Raw genomic sequence first — 11,016 nt, 5'->3', positions numbered from 1 at the left:
AGATTTACTGTTATTTTACACATTTACCACTGACTGGTTGACGAGAGGTCATCGCTTTACTCCTTTCTAGGCAAAACTAGCATTTCTCCAGAGCTGAGAAGCATAATGGATAAGCAGAGTGAGTATTTATTAATATAGATAAACCTTCGATGTAATCAGCCTTAGTTATGCTAACCGAAAACCCAGGACATCTAATAGCTCGAAGCGACGGAATATCTGAATATGAACAAACATTTGGATATCAGTACGAAACGTAATTACCGTAACTAATCTAAGAGTAATTGCTATATTTAAATAACATACATTTTTCTGGGAGACCCGAGACAAAAAGTAAAACATGACTGTTCATATTATTAGCCTAGATTTATTCTCTGACTGCTGTATGCTACTCCTTTTAAATCAATTTTATATGCTCCCTGGTGAAAAAAACAGCATATGCTGGTAGGTATGTTTTGATGCTGGGATGCTGGTTCGGTATTTTTTGATGCTGGTTTATGCTGGTTCTTTGCTGGTTTATGCTGGTCATGTTGCTGGTCAAGGACCAGCATAAACCAGCAAAGGACCACCTTAACCCTCTGGGGTCTGAGGGTGTTTTGGGGCCCTGGAGAAGTTTTGACATGCCCTGACATTTGTGCTTTTTTCAGTATATTAAAAACATATTCATGGCTGGTTACACTGTAATCAGCACAAACTGGGCTACAATAATATGTAAGAAACATGAATGTACATGTTTGTGTTTTTGAGAAAATAACGTTTATGCGTGGTAAAAAACTAAATGTTTTAAGTCACTGAAACAAGGCCATGAAACACATTCAGAACATCAGTTCACAAGACTTTTGAGAACTGGATGTGGTAGTCTAGAGTTTTTTCTACAAAATTATGTGAAAATCATCTCGTTCACTCGTTCAGAGAAAACAATATAATGATGTAAATTTTCTAAGACATGTTTTGTGATCGAAAGGGAATATGCGAAGGAGTGGCAATGACCCATGAATATTTAGCAATTCACACCTGAGAGACAAAGAGCCCTCCCTGATGGCCCATCAATGACACTGTGACTGTCAGGTAGAAACAATGGGAGATTCAAAGAATGGAGTTTTAGATTATTTGTATTTTATTTACAACACAGTATCATCAAAACATACATAATGAAGGTCAAATACACATTATTGAGCACCCTGATCTAACCACAGAGATGTGAACAGACTTTGTGTAGTTTCTGAAAACTGTTTTCTGAATTCTGTTCAACAAGTGAAAAAAGTAAATCATACCTGATATTTAAGTACTTACAAAACTCATCATCAGTAGTCAAGGAACTTCTTTTTACACTAGAATATGTGTAGTTGAACATCTGATGTTAGTACAGCACTCTCAGTTTGATAGACAGCAGGATTCATCTGTTGTGCAGGTATCAGATCACTAAAAAACAAATAACATAAGAAAAACATCTGTGAGCATGTTAATAACAGGAGCTGGTAGGTATGTTTTGATGCTGGGATGCTGGTTAGGTATGTTTTGATGCTGGTTTAAGCTGATCCTTAGCTGGTTTATGCTGGTCCTTTGCTGGTTTAAGGTCGTCCTTTGCTGGTTTAAGCTGGTCCTTGACCAGCAATATGACCAGCATAAACCAGCAAAGGTTTATACTGTTTTTTTTCACCAGGGTAGGGTCTCTCACAAACATAAAAATGGTCTAACAGCTATTTATTAAATAAATATCCACAATGTCTATTAAACATCCACTATAGGTTTACAGATTGAGGACACTGACCTTCAAGGTAACATCTGTCAATTTTTATGTCTGTGAACTTTTATAGAGAAATATTAAATATGTATGCTATATACAGTTGGTGTTGTCAAGAAAATTACTTTAGAAAATTAATTCTTTTTTTTTTTCTTTTTTTGTCTATTTCTCATGCCACAATATCTTTTCATGAATATCTCCCCTAGTCGAGGAGGTAGGTTTTATATTTTTATATGTAGCTTTGAAAGGTTTAGGAAAAGTATAGATTCATTTCACACAAGCTGTCAATCATCACATTCAATCAGTCTGCCTTTTTCCCAGTTTTCCATAGAACTGGTTGACTCTGGAACGGAGAGTCTCCTCAGGGATCCTGACACTTCTCTTTGTGACTCCACTCAAGCGGAAGACAAAGATGAAAGTATCCATTTCTCCCACACATTCGGTTCGTCGTCTTCTCTATCTGAAGAAAAGACACATCACGCTGATGACAAATCACCTCTTAGACCTAAGAGTCCAGGTGGCCGCTTTGACCCCCATGACTTTTTAGAGGTACTGTGACATGCTAAACACCTAGACCTTCAGTGGCCAAAGTATGTTTAAGTCTCTAATGTTTACAAAGGCTGCATTTATGTGAAAAACAGTAATATTGTTAAGCTTTACAAAGATTATTTATATGATTATTTTTCACTGTCTCTCCCAGAAATATGTTGGCATTGTGACACTGCCAAATCAAGTCCAACAGAAAGCAGTGAAAAAGGGATTTGTGTTCAATCTTATGGTTGTTGGTAAAAAACATATCACATAAATACACACACTGCCATTTTTTGAAAGACGTCTTTTACTCTTATCAAGGCTGCAGTTATTTGGTTTAAAAAAAACAAAAAAAACAGTAATATTGTGAAATAATATTACAATTTAAAACAACGGTTTTCTACTTTAATATATTTTTAAATGTATTTTGTCCTGTAATGGCAAAGCAAAATTACTGTAATGGCTGTAATGTAAATTCCTGTAATGAATTTGGTGCTCAAGAAACATTTATTATTGTAATCAATCTTGAAAACAGTTGTGCTACTTTTTCCCATAAATATTTTTATGGGAATCATATATTTTAGGATGCTTTAAAAAGAACTGCATTTATTTATTTATTTTATTTTTTTGGTAACAATTTAATAATTCTTTAGTCAATTTTTAATGCATCCTTGCTGAAAAAAAATACATTTGTTTCTAACAACAAAACATCTCACTGACCACAGTCTTAAAAAACTGTATATAATCCTAAAATATATCATTTGTATGTTTAGGTGAGTCTGGCTTAGGCAAATCCACTCTTGTCAACAGCCTTTTCCTCACAAACCTCTATATGGACAGATGTGTACCTGATGTTTCAGGTAAATGTAACATTATTGAACAACATTTGTATTAATACTACTTATAAAAGCTATACTGAATTGCAGAGCTACTCTATTACAGAGAAGATAGCTCAGACAGTATCAATAACAAAGAGCACAGTAGACATTGTTGAAGATGGAGTAAATCTAAGACTCACTGTTATCGACACCCCTGGTTTTGGAGATGCTCTTAATAATCATGAAAGGTAAGTGAAAGGTGCACTCAGTCATTTTTTTATTTATGTTTCATGCATTTGTTTGATCTTATACTGCCACCTAGTGGTGAAAATGCAACAGCAAAGAGTTTTATGATTAATTTATTTCCCTGTGAAACTGTCAGAAAAAAGGTGGTTTTGTGATATTTTTGTGAAATTGAACTAATCGTATGATCCCAACATGGCATCCATGAGGTGACCCACTCCATTTTAAACAAAACAGCTTTTATTAGGCTATATGACTGGAGTCTTCATCTCATGTTAGTGCATTACGGTATTTATATTATATTTTATATATATATATATATATATACAGTAAAATTAATTTATTGCACTAAATGTAATATTAATGATAATATTAATACTAAATATGTACAAAACAAAAAGAAAATGACGAAACACTGAGTACTTAAAATACTTTGACATGTTTAAAAACCTGTTTTAGAATTATCAAACTCTTTTTTTTACTTTTAATCACATAACTTGGTTGACCGCTTGTTAACAGATAATATTAAACATGCTAAAAGGTATTTACACATGGTTTTTCTTGCAGCTGGAAGGCCGCAGTTCGTTATGTAGACCAGGAGATGGAGAAGTACCGCAGAAATGAGATCGGGCTGAACCGTAAAAACATAACAGATAGCAGAGTGCACTGCTGTCTGTACTTCATTTCGCCTCATGGCCATGGGTAAGACCTCTCAGCACAGGTGTTTTTGTGTTTATTTCTATCCCAGGAGACCATGTTCAATTATCACATTTCCTTTGTGCTGTCTCAGTCTCAAACCAATAGATGTGAACTTTATGAAGGCCCTGGATCAGAAGGTCAATATTGTGCCTGTGCTGGCTAAAGCAGACAGCCTCACTCCAAAAGAGACTCGCAATATGAAGGCAAAGGTAACGTCTGTGTACTGAAAATCTGAGAAAGCTCACATGCAGTAAGATAGATGTTTTAAAAGTATATCATATAGTTGTTTTTGAGTACATGGGACTGTCAACAAAAAACACTAGATCTGATGTGTAAACAAATGTAATGCATTTGTCTCCATAGATTTTGAATGAAATTGACAAATTTAAAATCAAGATCTTCCAGGTCCCAGGGTGTGACCCAGATAGTGAAGATGTCTTCAAGCAGCAGACTCTAGAGTTAAAGGTCAGGACTAGTGGTTACAGTGTAGTGATTATTATTTTCTTTTGGAAAAGAGTCACAGATTTCGTTTTGCTTTTTACAATGACACTTTCCCTTGTGAAAAAAAAAAAATTACATAAAAGTAGTAAAGTGTACTCAAGCATTTATGGCCTTTTATCCTTTTATTTAATTGTTGTTATATTGTTTACAAGTACAGGTTTTAAAATAACCTTTTAAGATTTTAAGTACAAAGTGCACATTCAATTTAAATTTAGTGCATTTTTTTTACAAGGATTTAGCTTGTTGCAATTTAGTTTATTTTTATAAACCTTCTGTGACAACTCTACAATGTTTTCATGTACCCTCATAGAGAAGTATTCCCTTTGCTGTTATTGGGAGTAATACAGTAGTAGAGAGAAACGGCAGGAGAGTTCAAGCCCGTGTCTATCCTTGGGGTATTGTAGAAGGTATGTTTACTTACAGCATGAGATGTTACATTTATACTTAAAGGAGAAGTCCACTTCCAGAACAACAATTTACAAATGATTTACTCACCCCCTTGTCATCCAAGATGTTCATGTCTTTCTGCCTTCAGTCGTGAAGAAATTATGGTTTTTGAGGAAAACATTTCAGTATTTTTCTCCATATAATGGACTTCATTGGTGCCCCGATTTTGAACTTCCAAAATGTAGTTTAAATGCAGCTTCAATGGGCTCTAAAGGATCCCAGCCGAGGAAGAAGGGTCTTATCTAGCGAAACGATCTGTCATTTTTTTTGAAAAATAAAAATTTGTATACTTTCTAAGCACAAATACTTGTGTAGCACAGGCTCTGGGATGCGCGTCCACGACACTACGAATCACGTTCACAAGTTCACTTAGAAGTTCATTTTCTCCTGACATCTGACATTGTTGTACCTTTTTGTTTGTAAACAGCATTTGACTTACTTGCACTTCCTTAGTCTTTGCGCGTTCGGTTTGTAAACACTGGGTCTATAGTTCTGCCTACGTTCCGCGTGACCTTTCGACGTGATTCAATAATATGTAGTGTCATGGACGCGCATCCCAGAGCCTGTGCTACACAAGTTTTGTTTTTTATTTTCCGAAAAAAATGACAGATCGTTTCGCTAGATAAGACGCTTCTTCCTCGACCCTTCTTCAGAGCCCTTTGAAGCTGCATTTAAACTATATTTTGGAAGTTCAAAATCGGGGCACCAATGAAGACCATTACATGGAGAAAAATCCTGAAATGCTTCCCTCAAAAACCATAATTTCTTTACAACTGAAGACAGAAAACATGAACATCTTGGATGATAAGGGGGTGAGTACATTTTTTGTAAATTGTTGTTCTGAAAGTGGAGTTCTCCTTTAAGGTAAAATTTTAAGATGTTAAAATATAAAGAGCATAACTATTTTTAGCAGAAATAGGTTGCTCAAAAATTAAATTCATTTAATTATGTTGTCATTATTATGTCATTATTATGTTGTTTCCAGTCTGTATGACTTTCTTCTGTCAAACACAAAATGAGAAGTTTACTCTTTCCCATACAGAGAAAGAGACCAATTTTTTATTTTCATTCATTAAATATGGCACAGAGGTCATATATGATGGATATGCTCTTTAAACATCACTTTTTTCTTTCCAACAGTGGAGAATCCATCTCACAGTGATTTTGTGCATCTGAGGAACATGTTGATCCGCACACACATGCAGGACCTGATACATACAACCCACTATGGGTTGTATGAGAACTATCGTATAAATTGCCTGTGCAAGAACCCATTCTTGGTATAAAAAGGCAACTTATTTATCCTTTAGCACTGAGAAAATTTCATGACCTTATTAATAATAATAATAATTCTAATTCTTTTTTTTTTCTTTTTTTTTACCAATAGGAGAATGTGTAAGGACTTTTCAGCTGGATAACAGATGAGGACAATGCGTGTCTCACTGAAACCTCAAAATCGAAGAGGCAATGAATGGGCATACTGAAGAAAAAAACAATTATTTAAAAAAAGTAAAATTATTTTTAAAAAAGTTAACTTAATAAGGACAGATAAAGACAGAGCCACCACCCTTTTGAATGTTTGAAATAAATAAATAAGAAAATAAAAACTATGTAACTTAAATATAGTAAGCCTCTTTGTACTGCTTAACCTTAAGTTAAAGTAGAAGTCCACTTCCAGAACAAAAATGTACAGATAATGTACTCACCCCCTTGTCATCAAAGATGTTCATGTCTTTCTGTCTTCAGTTGTAAAGAAATTATGGTTTTTGAGGAAAGCATTTCAGGATTTTTCTGCATATAATGTACTTCATTGGTGCCCCAAATTTGAACTCCCAAAATGCAGTTTAAATGCAGCTTCAAAGGGCTCTAAACAATTCCAGCTGAGGAAGAAGGGTCTTATCTAGCGAAACGATTGGTCATTGCTTTTGAAAAATAAAAATTTGTATACTTTTTAAGGACAAAAACTTGTGTAGCACAGGCTCTGGGATGCGCGTTCTTGAATGATTCATTCATTTTGAACGAATCTTTAATGTGACTCGGGAAGAACGAGTCATCTCCGGGAGTGATTGGTCATTGTTTTCGAAAAATAAAAATTTGTATACTTTATAAGGACAAAAGCTTGTGTAGCACAGGCTCTGGGATGCACGTTCTTGAATGATTCGTTCATTTTGTGACTCGGGAAGAACTTCTCAAGAGTCTTCTCCGAGAGTGATTTGTTCAGTCGCGCATGTGCAACATCCTATTAGTTCCTGTACTGGAATTAGTTCACCTGTTTCGAGTTTTTGGGTTTTTCGAGTTGTTCGTTCATCTTGTGGGGCTGTCACGTGATGCTGATTTTGCTAAAATGAACGAAATGACTTGAAAAAAGATTTGTTCATTTTGCTGAACGAGACTCAGAGGTCCGAGTCGGTAAAATCATCCGAACTTCCCACTACGAATCATGTCAAATCACCACAAGTTCATCGTCTGTGTACTCCGGCTCAAAAAAGGTAGAGTATGTCGAAAAACTCAATGTTATTTTCTCCTACAACTTCAGAATCATCCGACATCGTTGTACCTTTTTGTTTGTAAACAGCGTTGGACTTACTTGCACTTTCTTAGTCTTTGCGCGTTTGCTTTGTAAACACTGGGTCTGTAGTTCCGCCTACATCCATGTGACCTTCTGACGTGATTCAATAGTATGTGAATGTGCATCCTAGAGGCTGTGCTATACAAGCTTTTGTGCTTAAAAAGTAAACAAATTTTTATTTTCCAAAAAAAACTACCTTTGAAGCTGCATCGGGCACCAATGAAGTCCATTATATGGAGAAAAATCCTAAAATGCTTTTCATCAAAAAACATAATTTCTTCACGACTAAAGACAGAAAGACATGAACATCTTGGATGACAAGAGGGTGAGTAAATTATTTGTGAATTGTTGTTCTGGAAGTGGACTTCTCCTTTAAGGTACTCATATTTTTACTTCGAAAAACATAACTATCAATACTGTACTGTAAATTGCGCATGTACTGCAGGGGCATGAACATACATTTTGGTGGGCAGGTGCTCAGGTGAAAAAGAGCACGCCTTTCATAATTATTCTTAAAAAAACATATTTTAATTACCACTATATACATCTGTTGCCAGTTAATGAAGTAATTAATTAAAAATTAATTACTTCTATCATTCATGAAATGAAAATTGCCAGTAGGTGGCGACATGTCTTAATAAATTAATCAGAATCATTCGTTCAGTGGAAGACCAGCCAGCAGCTGCACAGATATCACCAACAGAAACTCCTCTGGACCAAGCCCAGGAGGAGGTCATTCCTCTGGTGGAGTGGTCACCCAGTGAGGTGTAAGCTAGGGCTATAGCATCAGCTATCCAGCAAGACATTCTCTGCTTCATGACGAGCAGCCTTTTAGAGTCAAAATTGGAGGGGCTGCTTATGAAGCAGGCCCAATAGAATGACAGAGAAGGTGGCTGATATGAGGCATTCTCTGTAAGACTCTGTGGGGATGGCAAGTCTCGAATCTAAATGACGTTGCTAACTGCTGAATTGTCAGTGAGCATTCTGGTGTAATCCAGACTGGGCCAAATTGATACATTTTCCCAGGACGATGATTCGCTGGCTGGAAGACAGAGAGCTCTTGGCTTAATTGATTTTCAGCCCAAGATGCTCCAGGTGGTTGAGCAACAGTGACATGTGAGCGAGAAGTTCCTGTTCCGATCTGGCTAACACAAGCTAATCTTCAAGGTAATTCATAATGCAGACTCCCACCTGTCTCAGAGGGGAAAGAGCCGGGTCCATGACTTTGTAAAAGTGTGCAGAGCTAGAGACAGTCCGAAGGGGCAGGGCTGCATATTGATAAGCCATCCCCTCAAACAAGAATGTCAAGAACAGTCTGTGAGGATCTGTTTCAAAGTCAACATTCTGAATGTGCGTTTCATCAGCGCACAGTTCAGGTGTCTAAGATTGAGGATGGGCCTGAGCCCCCCATTTTTCTTGGGTGGAAGAAAAACCCAAGAATCCAATCCAAGCTGTGTTTCTCCATGGCCTTAGTGTACTAAGGCTATCTGATCCACCAAAAAAAATTAAGTCGCTCACAGCAGATGAAGGGTGCTGATCCTCATGTGTAAAGTACACGGTGAATCAAGGCACTGCTGGGAGAGTGAAGCACATGGGACTGGTTTCTTCCTTTGAGGCTCCTGGGAGGGAAGAAACAAGAGAGCAGACGAGGCAGGACCACCTTAATGAAAGAAAGTGATCTTTAACTCATGCTCTTGCAGTAAGAGCAGTCTGTCGGAGTGAGCGCAGAATTGGTGTGGGCGCTGCCAAGAAAAGTGGTCCTCTCATCATGCCCCAGTGGTGTAGTTAAGGGTACACGCAAGTATACAGCGTATACCCACTTTTTTATCAGTCAGCTTTGCGTATACCCACTTCTAAATCCCCTCTGATGTGCATCATTTAGTAGTGTCCTGCATTAGCCAAAATCATGACAGTCCACCACATGAATAGCTAATGCAATCGCATGTGAATAAATGCAAATATTCCCTAAAAACACCCAGTAAAAACAGCGATGTGGTCAGGTACGTGGTCTTGCTTCCTTTAAAATATGTGGTCCGTCCACTCCTCCATCCCAGATGCTGCCTGTTCATAAGCGAGAGCATGTCAGGGAAGGTGTGCAAAAAGTGGAAAAATAATAATTATTGATTACTAATTTGAATCAGTACATTATAACAAAAACAATACCTTAAAAATTAAAAGAAGCAGGTTTTTACGATCAGAAATTTCTTAAACCAATAAATAATTTATTTTGGGGGGGATAAATTATCCGTATACCCACTTTTCCAGGCACCACTACACTACTGTCGTGCCCCAGGGGACGCAGGGGAAGTGCTGATACAGACATTCTTCCCCTGCTGGGGCTCTTTGACAGCAGCTTCGAGCTTCTTGCTTCAATGTCCAGCCGGGAAATGGTTCATGCTGAAGGTAAAAATTCCCACAAAATGCACGGAGAGCTGACTTACATAGCAGTTGGCTCTACCCCTTGGGATAGTCAAATGGGCTGAAGCACCATTTGTTCATCCAGCTACACAAATGTAAACAAATCAGTATCAGGGCAAACAGGAGTTTCCCCATAGCATTATCAAACACGACAGGAGAGACTGGCCAATAGGGAACTTTTTAATTACTCTATTTTCTTTTTTCTCTATTTTTTTAATTTTTTATGTCTGCAGTCTGAAACAAGCAGAAATCAGGTTTATTGTATAAATACATTCAGGTGTATAAATATCGCAGTGAAACACTACACATTGGCAGCACATTTGACCAGCAAATGTTGCCTGCCACATAATAACCCATGCCACATCCTCTTCAGTGGTTACTATTTGCCGCAGGACAAACCAGTTGAACTCCTCACGGGGCACGGGCTGCTGTAGGACCATAATGTAGTGGTCAGGATCCCTATCAGTCCTGAAGGGACTAATTTTGAACCTTGTCCTGGGGTCTTGATTTACAAGAAATAACATAGCGACCTCAAGAGGAAGTGGTTTTAGAATAACTATCCTAAAAGCAAAACAGGAAGGAAAAAATGATTTAAAACAGTCCTGGACAATCAGTTGACAATAGCAGTTGTCTGTTAAAAAATAATTTGTAGTCTGTGATTAATGTTGATACGAGATGTTTAAAATTGAAACAGTGACTGAGAGGAGAAACAGAGAGAATACAGTCTGCTTATAATGCTGATGAATTTTAAGTTCCAGATGGAGGCAAATTTTATTGCCACTCGATCGATAATAAAATTGATTTGTGTAAGATTTTGGGAATTTGTATTCACAGCTCAGTGCAGTTCATAACATTTCAATCATAAGCACTGAAAAAAAACTTAATGAATTTAAATTCTAAGCATGTGGAGCACTTTCAAACAGTTCTGACAGGTCAAGTGCTCTAAATAGTTAAAATATGATACACTAAGAGTGCTTGCAAAGGAGAGAGTGAGACAAGTAGGAAAAAATGTTTAGCTAGATAAATATTGTAATACAAATTGATACCTA

General features: G+C 37.0%; 1 protein-coding gene across 1 annotated transcript; it reads left to right on the top strand.

The window, feature by feature from the left end:
* Positions 1 to 105: 105 nt before the first annotated feature.
* Positions 106 to 6,409, top strand: zgc:162239 (uncharacterized protein LOC558037 homolog). Its single transcript, XM_051093631.1, has 12 exons — positions 106 to 118; positions 1,948 to 1,955; positions 2,063 to 2,290; positions 2,442 to 2,526; positions 3,046 to 3,132; positions 3,215 to 3,338; positions 3,901 to 4,035; positions 4,124 to 4,241; positions 4,396 to 4,497; positions 4,844 to 4,940; positions 6,121 to 6,260; positions 6,368 to 6,409. The coding sequence occupies exons 1-12, from the start codon at positions 106 to 108 to the stop codon at positions 6,377 to 6,379; spliced, it is 1,149 nt and encodes a 382-aa protein (XP_050949588.1). The 3' UTR covers positions 6,380 to 6,409.
* The last annotated feature ends 4,607 nt before the right edge of the window (positions 6,410 to 11,016 follow it).

Source organism: Labeo rohita, chromosome 21 (assembly GCF_022985175.1).
Source record: "Labeo rohita strain BAU-BD-2019 chromosome 21, IGBB_LRoh.1.0, whole genome shotgun sequence".
Taxonomy (NCBI): domain Eukaryota; kingdom Metazoa; phylum Chordata; class Actinopteri; order Cypriniformes; family Cyprinidae; genus Labeo; species Labeo rohita.
Note: the sequence above shows the minus strand (reverse complement) of the source record. Positions and strands in the feature narration are given on the sequence as shown.